At 37.8% G+C, this 21,040-nt stretch overlaps 1 protein-coding gene across 4 annotated transcripts in view; it reads left to right on the top strand.

Moving 5' to 3' along the window:
• Positions 1 to 45: 45 nt before the first annotated feature.
• The window catches only part of SMC1B (structural maintenance of chromosomes 1B), a 40,004-nt gene continuing 19,009 nt past the window's right edge, over positions 46 to 21,040 (top strand). For 3 of the 4 annotated variants that reach the window (XR_015728775.1, XR_009620682.2, XM_087873292.1), the window contains exons 1-9: positions 46 to 146; positions 1,272 to 1,380; positions 11,493 to 11,685; positions 13,526 to 13,634; positions 14,485 to 14,688; positions 16,942 to 17,180; positions 17,283 to 17,541; positions 18,954 to 19,094; positions 20,809 to 20,891. Coding sequence is in view for 2 of the 4 variants with exons in the window: in XM_087873292.1 (XP_087729418.1) it covers positions 1,272 to 1,380; positions 11,493 to 11,685; positions 13,526 to 13,634; positions 14,485 to 14,688; positions 16,942 to 17,180; positions 17,283 to 17,541; positions 18,954 to 19,094; positions 20,809 to 20,891 (1,337 nt within the window). In the remaining 2 variants the exon portion in view is untranslated. Of the gene's footprint in view, positions 291 to 1,271; positions 1,381 to 11,492; positions 11,686 to 13,525; positions 13,635 to 14,484; positions 14,689 to 16,941; positions 17,181 to 17,282; positions 17,542 to 18,953; positions 19,095 to 20,808; positions 20,892 to 21,040 lie in introns of all 4 variants that reach the window. The other variant, XM_060684121.2, reaches the window with a different exon arrangement.

Below are 21,040 nucleotides of genomic sequence, written 5' to 3'. Positions count from 1 at the left end.
ACCTCTTAGGGCGGGGCAAAGCCTCGGAAGGCGAAGCGCGGGATGGGGAGGTGGGTGAAGTCTCGCGAGATATCCTTTCCTCTCAAGCGCAGCGCGGGATCGGCGGATTTGGCGGGAAGGGAGGTTGTGACGCTGTGAGGCGGAGGGTCAGAATTTATGCATTAAATGTACAACCTCCTGTATAAGCGCTTATATCGTTCCTCGCGGGTCTGTGGAAGAAGAAGATAGTCTTCTGCTCCCCGCCCGTTATTTTGCACATTTCAAGCGCTTGTTTTGCCCGGGCTGGCGGGGTAGTACCTCAAGTTGAAATTCTCAACCGCGAGGTTCATCGTCCATCTTTTTTGATTCCTTCCCAGCAATTTTTATTTCCTTTCCTCTCCCTCCTACCCCCTTTTGAGGGCAAGCTGCGTTGAATCCAGTTGACATAAATACATAAATGATGCACTAGAAAGGTTAAAAAAAAAAACCACCCCACTGGGTGCTCTTTGAAGGGATCAGGTTGCTCCTACAGATGTGTCCCCAAAATGCTGATAATTTCTTCTAGAAGGGACTATATACAATTGGAGGAAATGCTGTATAAGTGCTCACGTTCAAGAACAATGTTTCTATAAATGCAAGGGACAGCTTGAAAAAGGAATTAAAAAAGATGATGGATCCACCACAGTTTTGTCTAGTCTGCACTCAAGAAATCTTAATTTTAAACACTTGGGCCTTTCCTTAGTAAATACTGCTTAAAGACAATGATATATATGCATTCCAAGTACCCTCAAATTAAAAGAAATATTTTGCAGCCAAAGAGTAGGTCATAATAAAACTCAGTAGTGTAAAATAGGAGACATAAAGAACAAATGGTTAAAATTAACAGCATATCCATTAAATGGTTGCACAAATTGTGCAGAATGTAGCTAGTTTTGGAATAACGTATCCAAAAGTAAAAATGAAATTAGAAAATTGGGACGTTTGCTTAAAATAGGTTATGATCGCTGATTGTACCAGCATAGTAAAACAGGCAATATAGCAAATGTCTGTTGTGTGGATGTTTGGGTGGTTTAGAGGTGGGGAATTTGTGGTCGGTGGGAGTGTGTTTGAGGATTGTTATGTGTGTTGGACCTGGTTTTTGTGTGTTAAGTGAATTTCGTTGTATGGGTATACTGTGTATACACGTACAATGACAATAAAGTTGTTATTGTTATTTTTCTTACTTTAGCTCCATCATCAATCATGGCAGTGTTCTGTTTCACATTCCATTTGCTTTCTTTCCTCATCCATAGATGGGATATTTAAAGTTTTTGCTGGTTGAGAATTTCAAATCCTGGCGGGGACAGCAATGCATTGGACCATTCAAGAAATTCACTTGTATCATTGGTCCTAATGGCTCAGGTAATGTGTAGAAATGATTTATAGCAGTTGCCTTTGATTAGGGTACTCCTAAATTGGTTTGTTTCCTTTTATATCCATTCCTTATGTATACGACTCCTGTTATAGCTATTTTATCCTATGCATGCTTGTATTTTTTAAAGAAGGTTTTCCCCTGCTAGACTTGCTGTAATATTGTGCAGTTCTTGTTGAAAAGCAAAAATGTTTTAGGTAAGTAAAATGTTGATTAAAGTGTACAAACTGATTAAGCTATATAAATAATTTATATTGGCAGTAGGGGATTAATCACGTGTACAAGAGATGACATTCCATTGGGAAGAAGGAGAAAGAATTATGTGTTTAGAAGGAACTTACTGTGTCCATTAAGAGTTCCACTGGCTAGTAGGTGTTTATAGCAGACATAAGGAACAGGGTGCCTATAGGCTTAGGCTTTTCTCACCAACCTCTTAATGTCCTTGAGGTTCCTTATATGGCCTATTTTTTAAAAGATTATTTTAATTAAAAATAAACCGGAAGATGGCCTAGTAAAGCAGCAGTCATTGCTATTATATGCAGCAGTATTCTTGGATCACAAAATGGTTCTGTTGAGATGTAGATATTTTGCCAGATATTTTGCTATGTGTTCTCTAAATTCCAAAAAATTTTATCACAAGTCTATGGTGGAACAGGTAACAAATAAAATAAAATAAAATAAATAAAAACACGAATCCAGTTAGATAGTCACTGAAGGGCCCCTCTTTGTTCTTAATATTGTAAGAGAGAAATTGCTTGCAATTATATTCAGAACACAGGATGCTCACTTCAAGGCCTCTCAGTTGTCACAGATAAGAACAGTCTACGTGATTTACACCTTGAGGTTAAAGTGACAGGGATGTCCACTTTGTTATTTCAACAAAAGATAACAGATATGCTTCAGTAATCTACAAAAAGAATTATGATTGTTTTGCAAAGAAATTCTGTAATGTCAATTAAAATTGATAAATGTATAGGACCATATGAACTGCTAACTTCAAAGGATCCTTTGTTTGAAACTGTATAAAAATGGAGTCTCAGGATCATAACGGGGTTCAGATCTTGAGGTATCAATACCTATCTGATCCTTTTATTGCAATAAAATAATTAAACTGATTCTGTCTGCCCTAATTGGGATGTTTTCTTAATTCCTCATCTCCACAAAACATCTCTACAACAAAATTGGCACCCGGCAGAGGGGACTTTGAGAAGCAGAGATTTTTTCCTTCCTAGGCGATCTGCCCCAGCGGGACCGGCCTTTTTGCATCGAAGAAATCAACAGCCGGCACAAGACTCCTTTGAAAGTCTCTAGAATTCTTCGTTGGGAGACGGCCGTATGCTCGCTGGCGAAGCAGCTTCAGCCAAGGACCCACAAGAGGGCAGACAAGACCCAGTAACTCCGCAGACGGCCGAAAGAAGACAGCATCTGCCAGGCAAGTAAATCATTTAAACGGGGAAAGATAGGTCTGTCTATTTTTTAGACAGAAAAGGGGATCTGATCAATCTCCTGAGAGGGGGAAACGGCGTTTTCCAACCCTCTAGATTAGGCTGTGAAGGGAGGTTAAACCAACGCAGTTTCTGCAGGTGGCTGTGAGTGTCCAGGGCCTCAGATCGTTGGTAGTGTATTAGAATGGGTGGAAAAAACAGTGTCCAGCGGACACCGTTACAAGGCATGCTAGCCCACTTTCAAACCGCTTTTTCTGAAACTTACGGAGGTCCTCCATGCAATCCTGACAAGTTACAGCACCTTTGCACCAACGTTTGGACAACTTTAGGTGTAAAATGGCCAGCAGGGGGCTCGCTCGATCCAATAATAATTTCAAAGGTACATAAAATTATAACACAGAAAGGATTTTGGGAGCAGTTTCCGTACATTGATCAATGGCAGCTTACTCAAATGGCAAACCCCGAATGGCTTAAAAAGTATCAGTCGGAATGTGTGCGTGTGTGTGTGATGGCAGAACAGAATAGGAAAACTAAACAGGGAGCTAAAACTAAGATTTTCAGTCAGGAAGAGGAGGAAGAGACAAACCGCCCCCCTCCCTATGCCCCCCTTCCTGCAGCACAAAGACAAAACATTCATTCAGCGCAGCCGGCCAACATTCCACCTCGGAGACCTAATTTACAAGTCAAAAGAGAAGTTAAGAGTGAAGGAGAACAAGAGGAGACAGAAAACCCTGTTAGTTCCCGGACCAGATCTCAGACAAGTCTTAAAAAGGTAGCGATTGTAGCTCCTTTAAGGGAGATACTGGATCATGGACAGGACCCACAAGGTCAGCCTGTGATTAGGTCCCTTTTACAATATCAGCCCTTCACAACAACGGATCTCTTAAATTGGAAGCATCAATATGGTCCATTTAGCAAAAGACCCTTTGATCTTGTTGACCTTTTCAACACTCTTATGCAAACTCACCGACCCACGTGGGGAGATATCCAATTGCTGTTAAATACATTGCTTTCTATGGAAGACAGAGAGAAATTCAAACTTGCTAAAGGAAAAGTATTAAACCGCATGTTTCCTGATGCTAATCAAGCGGCCGCGAAGATAGCAGCTGCCGCAGAAATAGACCCCAACTGGGATAATAACCATCCCCCACATCAAACGCTGCTAAATAACTACCGCCTCTTATGTGTAGAAAGTTTGAGAGAGGCTGCAAAAGGTCCTGTTAATTATGCAAAGACCGCCACTGTTTTGCAGGAAAAAGATGAATCCCCCGAAGCATTTTTAACTCGTTTGATTGAATCTTATAAAACTCATACAGGCATAAATGTTGAGGAGCCTGCAAACAGATTTATGTTGAATGAGAGGTTTATTAGCCAGAGCGCTCCTGATATCAGACGTAAACTTCAGAAGCTAGAGGGCGCTCTTGGCAAAAATACGTCTGAATTGTTAGAAGTTGCTAAGAAGGTTTATCTGAACAGAGAAAAAGAGGAAGAGAAAAGGCAAGTTGCTAAGGACAGAAAGCAGACGGAGATGTTAGCTTTGGCGCTGGGTGGGGTCGTTTTAGGACCTACTCAGTGCGCATTTTGTGGAGAAAATGGTCATTGGAAGAAAGAATGTCCCCGTAGAAGAATGGAACCCAGAGAAGTATCCTACGGGCGTGGATTTCAGATGGTGAGAGGAGGTTATAGAGGAGGATTTAACGGAAGGTCTGTGAGAGGGAATATGAGAGGAGTTTTCAGAGGAAGAAGAGGAAATGAGAGGCAATTTATCTCACCCAGCCAATCAACCCAGAATCCAGAAGTTATCGGCTTAGCTGATATGGACTGGGACGATTGAAGCTGCCTCTGCTCCGTGGCTTCACCCCACCCCCCGGAGCCCTTGATGGATTTATGGGTGGGAAAACATCACGTACGCATGCTGGTTGATACCGGAGCCAGTCGATCAGTAATTAACACACAAGTGGCTCCTTTGTCAGCTAAGAAGATTAGAGTCCAAGGCGTTTCTGGCGATGCAGTTACACACAGTCTCCTGAAACCAGTTAAATGCAAAGTTGGAAACGGCTTAGTAGAGCATCAATTTTTGTACATGCCTAATTGCCCAGTTCCACTGATAGGCAGAGATTTGCTTTCTAAACTACAAGCCACTATCTCTTTCAATGATAATGGACAGTACTTAACAGTAACACACCCAGTGGAAGAAACGTGGCGATTAATGCTAATGCAAGACACACTCATTGAAAGCAATTGGGAGAAATTCAATGTTCCTACCTTATGGGCAGAAGACAATCCCCCTGGGCTTGCTATATTTGCATCTCCAGTTGAAGTCAAGCTGAAACCAGGATGCCAGCCCATTAGAATACCCCAGTATCACATTCCACAGGATGCAGCTACAGCCATCCAAGTCTTAATTGACAAATTCTTAGCTGCAGGCATATTAAGGGAAACTAAATCCCCATGGAACACTGCAATATTACCCATAAAAAAACCAGATGGCGGGTTTAGGCCTGCACAGGATCTAAGACCCATCAATAATAGGACTGTAACACTTCATACAATTATGTCTAATCCATATATTTTGCTTGGAACTATCCCTCCTTCAGCAACATGGTTTTCAGTCATAGACTTGAAGGATGCTTTTTTCACAATTCCCTTACATCCTGATAGCCAGGATTTATTTGCCTTTGAGTGGAAAGACCCTAACTCACGTCGCCATTCTCAATATACATGGACTAGGTTGCCTCAAGGTTTTAAAAATTCTCCAACTCTTTTTGGTCAAGCCCTTGCTTTGGACTTACAACACTTTCAGCCAATTCAGGAAGGTGATTGTCTCCTTCAATATGTAGATGATGTCTTAGTGACAGGAACCACACAGGAGAATTGTTTTAAAAATACCCAAATGCTTCTGGAATTACTGAGAGACTGTGGTTACAGGGCTTCCAGAAAGAAGGCGCAATTAGTTAAAAAGGAAGTTACATATTTGGGATATAATTTGTCTCAAGGCCAACGAAACTTGGGCTTACCTAGAAAACAGGCAATTTTACAGCTGCCCCCACCTAAAACCCGAAAGGAATTGAGAGGCATTTTGGGAGTTATGGGCTTTTGCCGTTTATGGGTCCCTAATTTTGCTCTCCTGGCCAAGCCTTTGTATTCATCGACTCGAGGCGCTGAAAACGATCCTTTTGAATGGGGCAAAGAGCAAATAAATTCCTTTGAGCAATTAAAGACACTTCTCACTTCCTGCCCTGCTCTCGGCTTGCCAGATCTCACTAAGCCCTTTCGTCTCTATGTAGACGTTCGTCATAATGTGGCTTTAGGGGTGTTGACACAACAGCACGGGTCATGGCAACGGCCTGTAGCTTACTTATCTAAACAACTTGACGCCCCGGCCCAGGGATGGCCGCACTGTCTTAAAATGCTAGCTGCTGTCTCAGAACTTGTGAAAGATACAAACAAATTGACTTTTACTTCAGACGTAGCAGTTTATACATCACATGCTCTGCAAACTATTTTAGAACATAAAGGACATTTGTGGTTGAGTAACCAACGGCTGCATACATATCAAGCACTCTTGCTAGACAATCCTCAAATTACTCTTCATCAATGTGCGACCATTAACCCAGCTACCCTCATGCCAATACCAGATGCATCTCTCCCACTGCATGACTGTTTATATGTTTTAGATCATCAATATTCCTGCAGACCAGATTTAACTGACACCCCTCTTTTACATGCTCAGCTCACTTGGTTTACGGATGGATCCAGTTTTGTAGAACATGGGACTAGATATGCGGGCTATGCAATTGTTAGTATACAAGGGGTCATTGAAAGTTCGTCCCTTCCTGTGGGCACCAGCGCACAAGCAGCAGAATTATGGGCTCTTATCCGTGCATTGGAATTAGCCTCAGGCAAAACTCTTAACGTCTACACTGACAGTAAATATGCCTTTTTGACTATTCAAGCACATGCTGCTATTTATAAAGAAAGGGGCTTCACTGATTCTTCAGGCAAATTAATACAACATGCCTCTTTAATCAAAAGGTTGATCAAAGCTGCAAAGTTTCCCAAGTCTTTAGCTGTTATCCATTGCCCAGGTCATCAGAAAACAGACACCCTCATTGCCCAAGGCAATCGATTTGCTGATAAGGAAGCTAAACTCGCAGCACATCAGCCTATAGATAAAACAAATTCTCATCTCTATTTGGCACATGAAATTGCATCATACATTGAGAAATCCCATCCAACCTATACACCTGTGGAAAGGGAAAAAGCTGTTGGGGATCTCAAAGCCACTCTTGTGAGAGGATGGTACACACTTCCAGACAATCGCCCAGTGATACCAGTTTCCCTTGCGTGGCCCCTAGTAATGGAAGCACATCAAACATCACACATCGGCAAAACAGCTTTGGCTCAGCAATTACAGGCTGCTTTTTACATTCCTAATTTGCAGAGCCTGGTGGCCAAGGTCACTTCTCAGTGTTCCACTTGTGCTCAAGTAAATGCCAGGCAAGGACCACGTTTACCTGAAGGACAACAGCCCATCTCTTACTTGCCAATGGACTATTTAGTAGTGGATTTCACTGATATGCCCAGATGCAATGGTTATAAAGCTTTGCTCACTTTTATTGACACGTATTCTGGTTGGCTGGAAGCCTTCCCTACTCGAAACAAGTTAGCTATACAAGTTGCACGCTTTCTTTTAAAGGAAATAATTCCAAGATTTGGCTGCCCATCCCACATCAGTTCTGATAATGGCCCTGAATTTGTACAACGTATAAATCGCCACTTAGCTGAAGCAGCAGGTGTAAAGTGGAGATATCATTGTTCTTTTCGTCCTCAATCAGCTGCGAAAATTGAGAGAGCTCATCGCTCATTGAAAGCAATCATTACCAAGTTGTGCCTAGAAACACATTTGCCATGGCTTCAAGTCTTTCCTATGGCCTTGTACATTTTTAGAACTACCCCACGAACCAAATACCAGTTGTCTCCTTTTGAACTTTTATATGGAAGACCCCCGGCTTTGTTCAAACACCATTTTCAAGGTTGGCCTGACTTAGCTCAGAAAGGGGGAGTGGAAGCCAAGAAATTACTTTTGCAGTTACAACAACATAACAATCATGTTAACCAATTAAGGCATTATATGCAGGAGTGCAGACCACCCCCTATTACAACAGCAGGTCATAATTACAAGCCAGGTGATAGAGTGTGGGTGAAACATTGGAAAGATGAACCTTTAAAGCCTAGATGGAAAGGACCGTATACTGTTGTGATGTGTTCACCTCTTGCAGTTAAAACGCTAGAAGGCAAATCCTGGATCCATTGGACGAGGCTGAAACCGGCGAACCAGGCTGATCCAGTGACGTACGAGGTGATACAGACGGAGAAACCCCTAGTGCTGAGATTTAAGAGGAAGAACACGCCCTGCTGAACCCTACCGGCAACAGGCTCTCTACGCACGGTGGTGACCGCCAGCCCTGTTGAATCACTCCGGAAGCTGATTCTCTACGCACGGCGGAAGATTCATCAGGAGGACAACGACCTTCACAGTGCACATATACATTCTCTTAGCTTTCATATAACTCTTTCATACATATGCTAATGTCATTAGAAGTTTGGGAATACGTTTTGTGGGTATTTGTTTTTCTAATCTTACTAATAATTTTGTTTTACATATATAAGGAACGTTTTTGTGGTAGACCTAGGATTTTTCTTGCTACTGCTATATCCCAAACCACACGCACCACTACCTCTCTCCCTGACCCTGACGTTGTGAGCTACACACCACAGTGATTATGTTTTGCTTATGGCTTTGTACATTATTTGCTCTTACATTCTCAAGTAACCATGTAGGGAACATTGATTCCCTAGATGACTACACTTTAGGTCAAGTTCATTCACGCCAAAAACGCATTGTATATGCACGAGGTCGTTACCTTAGACCTAAGACAACTCCACCACCTAAGATTCCTATCTTGACATACCCAGCTGAGGGGGGAGTAGATAAGGAAAATGGGCCTTTGCAACAATTACATAGAGGAGATTATATATCACGAATTCTGGAATTAAGTCAAGATCTTGTTAATCAGTATAACCCTACCCTAGGTCAGAAATGCTGGTTATGTCTATCCGCTGACCCTACATCTTATCATGCTATTCCTGTAAAATCACACCTTTGGGTCAAAACAAAGGCTACAATTCTCCTCGAAAGGGATAGTAAAGATAAAGTACCTGTCTCACCAATACAAGGAGATTTTTATGAAGCATTCAAACGATTGGGAAAAAGTCGTCTTCCTATCACAGGCCCAATTGCTACAGGTGTAGACCTCATAGGAACACCTTCTTTGTGTGTAAAGAGACATCAGAAACGTGGAAGGCCTGTAGGATCCCTGACAGATGAACAATGTCAGTCAATAATATATTTTGGCCCTAAAATAAACTTGGTGGACATAAAATTAACAAAGGGAATTTTTCCCTCTGCTTCCCGCAAATTTCAACAAAGGGTTACTTTCACAGCTCCACCTGAACTGAACTTTAGGAAAGAAAAGTGGGGTGGAGGGAATCTGTCTTTTGAAAGCTGTCCAAGACCATTTCGACCTCCAAGATTTCCCCTTTGGTTCAACTTACAATCCAAATCAGGTTTATGTATCCTTTTTCCACCTGGAAATACTACCTCTCGATATGTTTTTGAAGGTCCAATTCTCAGAGATAAGCAGAAGGACCCTTCACTAGAAATCCCATTACAACCTTTAGCAGGGATGTTTGTAGCAGGTACTCTAGGTGTTTGGACTAATGAAAACAACCGAAGAATCCATGCCTTTTCCATGAACATCGGAATATGCGTGGAAGAAAAAGGAGTGTTTTTTCTGTGTGGAACTAATGCATATTTGTGCATACCAACAAACTGGACTGGAACTTGTACATTGGCCCACCTTTTTCCTAAAATAGGTGTGGTCAGTGCAGAGCATGCTATTCCTGTTCCCCTTTTGGGACATGTCCAGAAGAGGGTCCCTATACTTATCCCACTGTTAGTGCTTATAGGCATGGGTACAGCTGTTGGGACAGGTATAGCAGGAATTACACACTCAGTAATTCAATTCAGACAAATCTCAGAAGAGTTACAAGGAAGTTTGAATCGGATCGCTGGTACTTTGATAGAGGTCCAAAATCAAATAGACTCCTTGGCAGCAGTGGTGTTACAAAACCGACGTGCCTTAGACCTCCTGACAGCAGAAAAAGGAGGAACATGTGTATTTTTAGGTGAAGATTGTTGTTTCTATATGAACAAATCAGGTGTGGTCAGAGAAGGTGCTCGGGAGTTACAGGATAGGGCTTCCAAGATAAGTCAGAGGTTACAAGCTTCTGACATGTGGTTTTCTTGGGTGCCTGGGTCCGGCTGGATTAAGCAAATGATATTTTTGTTCATATGTGCCATTGCTGGTTTAGCATTCATTCCATGTGTCATACCACTCCTCAGACAATTGTCCATAAAAGCAGTAAAGGAACTTAAAGTTGAAAAGGAACTAGCTCTGACAGAACAATTTCTTAATCAACTTGGTTCCTACCCTATGGAAGGACCTACAGATCCTGCTGTAGATCCATATGTGGAAATGGGACCAATGGAAAGATGGAGAGAATCTTCCTAAGACTTAGAAGAATGGAAACAATCATATATAATCTTTTATATGCCTTTAATTCTTATATTTTGTTAGCATTTTTATATCATAGAATTGTTTATTGGAACTTGTTATACTCAGTAGTTATACTTATAAGTAAGTTGTGAGAGTTTATGCTTAAGACAAACTCTCAGAGGGGGGAGTATGGTGGAACAGGTAACAAATAAAATAAAATAAAATAAATAAAAACACGAATCCAGTTAGATAGTCACTGAAGGGCCCCTCTTTGTTCTTAATATTGTAAGAGAGAAATTGCTTGCAATTATATTCAGAACACAGGATGCTCACTTCAAGGCCTCTCAGTTGTCACAGATAAGAACAGTCTACGTGATTTACACCTTGAGGTTAAAGTGACAGGGATGTCCACTTTGTTATTTCAACAAAAGATAACAGATATGCTTCAGTAATCTACAAAAAGAATTATGATTGTTTTGCAAAGAAATTCTGTAATGTCAATTAAAATTGATAAATGTATAGGACCATATGAACTGCTAACTTCAAAGGATCCTTTGTTTGAAACTGTATAAAAATGGAGTCTCAGGATCATAACGGGGTTCAGATCTTGAGGTATCAATACCTATCTGATCCTTTTATTGCAATAAAATAATTAAACTGATTCTGTCTGCCCTAATTGGGATGTTTTCTTAATTCCTCATCTCCACAAAACATCTCTACAACAAGTCTTCGTTAAGGTTCATCACTGTTCTACCCTCTAAAATTAAAAAAAGACTCCCTGAGATTTTTCTAAAATAGAAATGAAAACTTTTGAATTGCTTTCTTTGTGGCCACATTTTAAAAAGAGGGGAAAATTGTGATTTAGTGTAGGATCTGAACCAGCAAATAATTAATTATCGAGGTATTGCAAGCAATTAGGGATATATCAGTGTCGGGTGAATTGGTGAAAATGTTTTCATGAAATTTAAAATAGTAATATTTGTAATTCTAATTTGCATTTGTAAAAAGCTCTTTTAACATTTTATGCAATTACAGGGAAATCAAATGTAATGGATGCCCTCAGCTTTGTAATGGGTGAAAAGACGTCTAATTTAAGAGTGAAGCACATTCAGGAACTGATACATGGGGCTCATGTCGGAAAGCCAGTTTCTTCAAGTGGAAGTGTAACAATGGTGTATGTAGAAGAAAATGGGGAACAGAAAAAATTTTCAAGGATTATTCGAGGCAAGTACAATTTTTCTAAAAATTAAATGTTGTGAAGTATAAAGAAAATAAAAACAGCTGATTATATAGACACTAGCATTGTTTTGTTCAATTAAGTGTGGCAAATTTATGTTATAGGCTGTTGGATAAATTCAAATTTTACAGAGTCTTGGAATACTATCTGGTATATGATTCTCTAAGCATAGTGAGAAAAGCAGAAAATTATGGATTGTACCATATCAAGTATTAATATAATTGATATTATATATTGGTATATATTGGACAATATCAAATAATTAATATCATTTTCTGCCCTGGCTCCCACTCTTTGAAACATCATGCCTCCTGGATAAGATTACACCCGCCCATTTGGCCTTATGAAAAGGCCTGAAGACCTGGCTCTATCCATTGGCTTGAGGCCCCGATGGAAGTGGGTCATTTTAGAAGTAGTCAATAAGATCTCATTTCCTCCATGTGTGCATCTCGTTTCCTTCCTTTCCATCTTCGTTAAATTTTAAGTCAATTTTAGTGTTAATATTTATTGTTCTAATGTTTTATTTTGTTGTCTTTATTCATTGTAAGCCACCTAGAGTTGCCTCGGGCAAGATGGGTGGCATATAAATTTAATAAATATAATTAAATATCAAGATAACTGTTGTTAGGAATAAAACTGCCGATGTACATTTATTACATTCATTTTAAAAGCAAACACCAAATACTTTTTAAAAGCATACAAAACAAAATGAATACAACTAATGTATAAGATATACTTTGTTATAAAAATGATATTTTATTTTTCATAGACAAAATAAATACACAGAGTAAAAGAGTTGAAAGGGACCTTGGAGGTCTTCTAGTCCAACTTCTCCTTTTCAGTCAGGAGACCGTATACCATTCTGGGCAAATGGCTGTCCAATCTCATCTTAAAAACTTCCAGTAATGGGTACTCACAACTTCTGGAGGCAAGCCATTCCACTAGTTAATTCTTTTCACTGACAGGAAATTTCTTCTTAATTCTGGGTTGGATCTCTCTGTTAAGCTTCCATCCATTACTTCTTATCTTGTCCACAGATCCTTTGGAGAATAGTTTGACCTCCTATTCTCTGTGACAGCCCCTCAAATATTGGAAGACTGCTATCATGTCACCCCTAGTCTTTCTCTTTGTTAGACAAGACATTCACAATTCCCACAACTGTTCATCATACGATTTAGCCTCTAGTCCCTTAGTTATCTTTACTCTTACTCTTCTCTTCACTCTTTATAGAGCCCAACATCCTTTTTGTATCATGATGATCAAAATTGGATGCAGTATTCCAATGTAGACTTACCAGTGCAATGTAAAACAGCACTAAGACTTCATGTGATCTTGATATTATCCCTCTGTTGATGCAGCCTGGAACTGCATTTGCTATTTTGGCAGCTGCAAGCACACATTGCTGGCTCATAGTTAAATGATGCAGAAGGAATAGTAGGAAAAATGTTCAAGCAGAACAAGAGGAGGGAAAAAAATCTAGAAAACTAAAAATGCTTACTTAATTTCATGCAAAGGATCTAACCCAAAAACTAGGTTGAAAGTTGCAAATAACAAAATTACTTGTGTTTCTTAAAAATTAAAAAGAAATAATTTGTTTTATTGGGTTTCTGTATTGTATAATAAATTCGTAAGAAGCATATTTAATGTTGTAAGCAATATAATGAGATCTGTAGTTAAGTGTAAAAATATAATTGCAGAAAGCCAACTTCTAGAAATAGCTAACGTTAGCTAATTACAGCTAATGTTTTACAGTGAAAATATATTAATTATTTATTTTCCAAATGTTGGATTGGAACAAACTTACTTTGTTGCTTCTTTCAAAATTAGGCAGTGGATCTGAGTTTCTTGTTAATGATACTGCTGTCAACCGATCTATGTATACAAAGGCACTTGCGGAAATTGGCATAATTGCAAGAGCAAAGAATTGTCTAGTATTTCAGGTAAATATTTGTGCTCAAAATTTAGTATAGCATAAATTACATATTTATATTGTTAGTAATAATTTTTAATCTTGATCCAAGTATCTGGATGATAAGATGGCTTCAACAGTGATTTTTAAAAAACTTACAGCAGCACATTTGCAAATTTTAGATACAACTATCACTTTGGACTGCATGTCTTTCCAAAAATCTCTCTTGAATTGTAGTGATTGGCGGCAAGGAGTTCTTTTTACCATTTTGTTTGGTACAATATTAGCATTGCCAAGATAAGCATTTCTGGAGAGAGTTACTTGCATCGCAATGTCTTCAAAGTTAGTAACCTCACATTTTGATCTGGAGGGTCCCTTAGGCCTGGGTTGTAATGTCCTCTTGAGATATAGCAAAAACCAGTGTTTGTTTTAACACGAGCTTCTTTTTTATATCGTTAATTTAATGTTTACTTCATTGCGCATTTCCCATGTTTGAAAGGAATTTATGAGTAAACAATCTGAGAGTTGAATACTTGTCACTGTATATTTTCTTGAGATGGATTTAAATGTTACTTCCAGTATCCAGTATCTGGAGTAATTTATGCACTGTCTTCTTTAACAATTTTTTTCTGACACTAGATAGAGGATTTATATATAGGACTCAGAAATGAAATTTATGAAGTTAAAACCCTCATCTCTGGCTTTTCTGGCTCTGAGTACTATTGATATATCAGATGATATTATTGTTATCACCATAAGAACCAAAGAACTTTGGGTAAAGAATGTGGGTTGTTTTCTGTAAAATTGGTCCTTAAGATCTTCTTTCCAGAATCCTTTTGTTCAATTTTAACATTTTAAAATAAATAGAATTATTATTGCAGGGTGAAGTTGAAGCAATTGCAATGAAGAAACCCAAAGAAAGAACTCAGCTATTTGAACAAATTAGTAACTCGGGAGAGCTTGCTGCTGAATATGCAGAAAAGAAGAGGGATTTGCAAAAGTCAGAAGAAGATGCGCAGTTCAGTTACAACAAAAAGAAAAATATTGCAGCTGAGCGCAAACGCGCAAAATTAGAAAAAGAAGAGGTGAGTTCAAAAAAAAAGTTTTGGTTCTTAACCAAAGGTTAAGGATATAAAATGAAAATTTTATATTTTCAATGGAAAAAAACATAGTTGAGATTATCTTTTTTAAATTAAGTTTTCTCACAGAGATTTTGAATCATGAGAATAAAGATTAAGTCATGCAATGATACTGTTAATTTTCCTGTCTTATTTTGACTATGTTATAAATAAAATGATAATACAAGAAAGATTACATAGTGGTACTAACCCTAGGTCAGAATTTTTTTTAAAAAAAAATGAGCCTGAATATCAGAGAACCAACTCAAGTGCTATTAATTTTATCATAATCCTTTTGAAATTCGAAACATTTTTAAGATTGAAACAGCTAGTCTGACCTTCGGAAAATTGTATTAATAATATGCAAATAATATTGGAAGTGTTATTTGCAAAGAAGTTATATAGCCTAACAATGGGGTGACAGAAATTTCAGCCAGATTTCCTTCATATCCTAACCTAAGCCATATACCTAAAAAAGTTAGACTCAACAATAAAAAAGTAAGGGAGAGAGAGAAGGACGGAAAGAAGGATATCATCCTATGTGTTGCTGTGTATTCTAGTCAGTATCTCCAACTTTTATTAAACAATTTTAAGAATTCTATAACAATGTAATTTAATATTTTTACTGTATAGAAATTTTAAGAAACGTATTACCGTATTTTCCGGCATATAAGACGACTTTTTAACACATGAAAATCTTCTCAAAAGTCGGGGGTCGTCTTATACGCTGGGTGTCGTTCTCCTGTAACCAGGCAGACCAGTCCGAAAGGCTCTGACGAGCCTTAAATGGCTCTGACGATCCCAGCTAAGTTCCCTGCAACTCAGCTGGGATCGCCAGAAACCATGTAAAAGGAAAAAAGTTTTTTCCCTTTTACTCTGATGATCCAAGCTCTGACGATTCCAGCTGAGTTCCCTGCAACTCAGCTGGGATGGCCAGAGCCATGTAAAAGATAAAAAGTTTTCCCCCTCCAGCTTGCTTACCTCAGCTGCTAGTCCCAACGCTTGCCTTGTTTCGCTTGCCTGAATCTATTCCATCAGCAACTAACTCCCTGCCTGCAATCAAGCAAGCAGGGAGTTGTGGACTTCAACTCCCAGAATTCCTCAGCCAGCAAAGCAAAGCTGGCTGAGGAATTCTGGGAGTTGAAGTCTACAAGTCTTAAAGTTGCCAAGGTTAGAGACCCCTGTTCTATTGGGTAAGTTTTTTTCCCCTTTGGGAGCTTTAAAAAAAATAGTCAATTGGGGTTTTTTTTAGTTGTTCTTTTTTAGACCTAGCCATTTAAAGTTTAGGAAGTTTTAAATTTAGCTTTCATATAAAAATAAAAATAAAATAAAATAAAATAATATTTGTGCAGCTTTCTGAGATTTAGTATGTTTCTGTAGTGTTTCACTCTAACTACACAAACACACAAAATCTCACAAAGCTGTATGTGGAATTTTGTGTGTGTAAAGTGTGAAAGTTGGTTTTTTGGACTTTTTGTGGCTGTGTGAGGTTCCTGCTTGTTGCAGGGGCCATTTTGGGACTAGCACAGCTGCTTTTACATTGTGGGTGAGCCAGTTGTGTTGTGTTGTGTGTGTTTAGAGTGTGAAAGTTTTTTGGGGGGGCTTTTTGTGGCTGTGTGAGGTTCCTGCTTGTTGCAGGGGCCATTTTGGGTCTAGCACAGCTGCTTTTACATTGTAGGTGAGCCAGTTGATGTTTTTTAATTTTTATTTGGTGTGCATTGGAAGAGGGGTAGTCTTATATGGCGAGTATAGCCCAAACCCTATATTTTAACAGGAAAAGTTGGGGGTCGTCTTATACGCCCAGTCGTCTTATACGCCGGAAAATACGGTACTAAGCCAATAATTAATATGAATACAATCCTTTCCTATATCATATGTCTAACAATAATCATGATTAAAATTTCTTTATTATGAGAAAGGAAAATGATGGTGTTGAGGCTGGGATGGATCTGAGGCTCTCACTCTAATATGCTATTAATCAGTTGAATTTAGCAGCAAAATATGTAGTACAATGCAGCTACATATCCAGAGGAAATAGTCTTATCTTCAATTATTTATATGGGTCTCTTACTGGATGTACAATAAACTACTAATGCTGTTACAAATGTTAAGCAAAATATGAATATAAACTCTTTTTATAATTGAAAGGCATGTGCTTAACTCACAGTCAAGATTTACCACTGTGTAGGAGTTCATAGCTAATCATTTTCTTGATTGTAGGCAGAGCATTATCAGGAGTTGTTTGAAGAACTGACAGAACATAAAAAGCAGTTGCAACTTTTCCGATTGTATCACAATGAGCAAAAAATCAATTTTCTCAATAATAAAGTGGCTGAAAAAACTAAGATTATTGGTACTAAGAAAATGGCTGTTTCTCGTGCGGAAGAAACCATGAAAGCTAAGAAATCTGCTTTTGGGGTGTTAACTAGAAGCAGTCAGCACATTGAAAAAGAAATTAGGTAAATGCATCTAACAAATAAGGCATGTCTCTTAACCATTTATATTAGAAATTTTTGGACTTTCTCAGAATAACCTTTTTTGAAAATTGCATTCCTTTCTAGGGCTCTAGAAATTATATTGAACCAAAAGAGGCCTCAGTATATTAAAGCAAAGGAAAAAACTTCTCACCAAATTAAAAAAGTAGATATGGCTAAAAATAAGTTAAGAGATCATATGAAAGAGCAAGCTAAGCAAGAAGAAGGCAAAAGGGAATTGGAGCTAGAGTTAATTGAGATTGATAAAGCTTGGAGAGCATTTGAAAAAAGGGTTGAAGAAGAGGAACAACATAGAGAAAGAGAAGTTTTCCTGGAAGAAAGTCAGGTAAATTTCAAGGCAAATAAAAATCCTATATGTAATATTTAAAAGAGCAGATTAGGGCTTTAATTTGGATAATTGTAGTTATATACTTAAATCAGAAGTTAATGGTTCTTTATGGTCATCATTGCTAAACTATGTTAATAATAATTTGCACTGCAGTGCATATCTACAATGCCGATTTGCACAAAAGGAGAGAGCGATGTAGTGATAATTATTAATGTGTTGGGCTAGGAGTGGGGATCACTTAAGTTCCAGTCCACCGTCCATCATGGAAATGTGGTACCTGGGCCAATCACTTTCAGCCCAACTCACTTAGTAGGGTTGTTGTAATGGGGAAAAATAGAAAGTATGCTGCCTTGGACTCCAGAATTATGGCAAGATATAAATTTAATATATAAATGCAATAAGTTGTGTGTGTGAGAGAGAGAAATCTACAGTGTATCTACACATAAATATATAATTCAGTCTTGAATCCTAAATCCTCATATGTGCCTTCTCCCCCCCACCTTTTTAATTTTTAATTTGATTAATTATTAGTACATTTTCTTCCTAAAATGTTTGTTCAGATGAACATCCACCCTTAAAATTTGAATGACTTGACTTCTAATTCACTAGACCCTGCTGATGATATCTGGAAAAATATATTACTTTGCAAGTAAGAAGATTTAAACAATCTGGAAAAAAAAAACCTAGAATATTTTGGGAAAAATGCATTATAATGGAGTAACCATAATGCTATATAACATAACCCAAAGATAAAGATTTGAATTTCATATCCAAATTGGATTGTGTAACAATTAGCATCACATCTGCCAATACTATCATGGACAAGATATATATCTCTACAGCAGATAAGCATGAGGATAAAATAGAGAAATTCTATGAAAAGTTAAAGCTTGCTATAATTCATTTAAAATAACCCTAATGGGTGATTTCAATGTGCTAATGGCAAATGTGAAGATCTAATGTTACTTAGCTCTTAGAAATGAATATTCTGGGCTATTTATGCAATTCTCTGAAGAATAATATTACATTTGCCTTAGATAATAAATTACGTACGTATGAGTGTGTGAGTGTTTGAGTCACTGTTGATTCCTGACAACTGCCTGGACCCGACCCTGTAGTTTCTTGGAAAGAGTTTAGAAGTGGTTTGCCATTGCCTTCTTCCCAGGACTGAGAAAAATGGACTGGCCTACTGGTTTTGTGTCTAGGCAGGACTAGAACACAGTCTCTCTGTTTGTAGCAGGCAGATCTTGATTTATAACTTCATTTAGTGACTGTTTGACGTTACAATGGCACTGAAAAAAGTGACTTGACCAGTTTTCACACTTATGACCGTTGGATTATGCTTTAATACGAATTATTTAGAGATACAATCCCATACACATGATGAAGGTTTTTCTGTTTGTGTGCAGGTAAATCGATATCAGGAATTGAAAGAATTAGTTCATAAAAAAGTAGCCACATTAACTCAGCAACGGGAAAAACTGCTATGGGAGCAGAAGACAGATACAGAAAAGATGTCATTTGATCGGCGAAGACAAAAAGAAACTGAGGTATACATATACATTAATCATGATTTGGGAGCCAAAAACAATGTTCTAAAAATAATGAGCTCTTTTTCATTAGGGCTGTGCTGAAGACTTAAGGTTTAGTTTTGACACCAATGTTTGGAAAAATCGTAGCAAAGATAATCAAGCAATAGTTTTGCAAGAATCAGTTTGTTTAAATAGATTATAGCAGATAAATTGTATTGCTTTTTTGACAACTAGATTAGTAGATCGAAGGATAGGTATAGTTAATAGGTTTCAGTAAAACATTTAATAAAGACAACCGTAGCTTCTTTCTTGATAAAGAGAAAACATGTGAGATGGATGATGGATGGTCCCACTAACAGATGGATTTGGTTATTGATTGAACAATAGTATCCAACATGGAATCCTTATTGGAACTATGTCTCCAAGGTACAGGTATTCAGCGGAGGATCCTAAGGTTCTGTCTTGGGCCCAATGGTCTTTCAGATATTTATAAATGGCGTAGAAATTTGCACACACAAAGCTGGATGGATTATTTATTATTTATTTATTTAGCATATGGCATAGAGCACATGGGTAACAGTAATAAAATTATATATAAGAAGCACATAATACTATGGTACACATATAGAAATATGTAGTCAATTTTGTAAAGTTTGAAGAATTCAGGAAATTCTACATTAGTTATAGTTTGCATTTTAAAATACGTCGATTCCTAAGAATAGAATGTATTCTATATATTAATATCTTGGCCATTTATAAACAATTAAGCACAGTATTTGTTAGTTGGAGGAAGTCTGCTTTTCTTTCTGTATAAATACTCAAATGGCAGCTAGACATTGTATGATCCAGTGTCTGACAAGGAGTACCATAGTCACATTCAGGAGAGGATACTGGATTAGCCGGAAGGATTGCTAACTCCTGAGAGGAAAGGCTTAAAGTTCAAAAGGATTGTGCAAATTCTGCAAAGTTGGTGATAAGTGTTCTTAAGTGTGCATAAAAAGTGCTGTTCTATTTGAATAGGAGAGACTTCTTTAGTAATGCATTTGGGGAAAATTACAGGAAGTACTGGAGACGTTCCCAGCATCTCTGCCCTACACACAATTCTTTCTGTAACTAATGTATTGTGATATATTATTGTTCTTGGTACACTGTGGAAAAAAAACAAAGTACTGAGAACAACCACCAGAAAAATTCATTTTAGCCATGGACACTGTAAAATACAAACAGGAAAAATTACATCCATCTCAACAATTCCATTAAAAGTTACAACTGACAGGAGATAATTAAAAATTAGTACTGCAAGCACACAATTCAAACACTAAAATATCTCCTTAAATTTTTAAAATATTAATACTAAAACTATAGACTAAAATGTGGCCTCTGAAGTCCAGAAAAAAGACATAAAAAACCATTAGATTAGAAGTTTTTAAAAGAAATCTCAGTGAGTTTACCCATGCCAGTACCCTTAATTTTCTTTTTGAGAATTTCAGTTGTTGCTAGGCAAAATCTGTTCCTTAGAGGATAAAATCAAGAGGAAAACTTTCATTATAACTTATAACACACATAAATAAAAGAAGAATGGCACTGAAAAAAATGTTTTTGTTGTAATAAATTGAAAAACATTTTATGAGAAGTTAAACACAATGATAATGATAATTTTAAAATTCAGTAAAATTCTTTAAATATTTATATGTAAAACCAATTTTTAATGTATCTTACTACATACTTTTAGGAAAATATAAAGCATGTCTTAGAACAGATAGAAGATAATGAAAGAAGAATGGAGAAGCTTGTGGAATACAGTAGGACATGCTCGTATGTATTTATAGCATCTATTAAAATAAATAATTTCCTGCACTAAAACAAGCTGTTAAGATGCAAATCTTGCTAAAGTTCATTTGGTTTTCTATATTACTTACATATTTGTCTAAATGGATTATTCAAGAACAGCCTAGCATACACTA

This window comes from Pantherophis guttatus, chromosome 7 (genome assembly GCF_059756535.1).
Source record: "Pantherophis guttatus breed Tessera chromosome 7, ASM5975653v1, whole genome shotgun sequence".
Taxonomy (NCBI): Eukaryota; Metazoa; Chordata; class Lepidosauria; order Squamata; family Colubridae; genus Pantherophis; species Pantherophis guttatus.
Note: the sequence above shows the minus strand (reverse complement) of the source record. Positions and strands in the feature narration are given on the sequence as shown.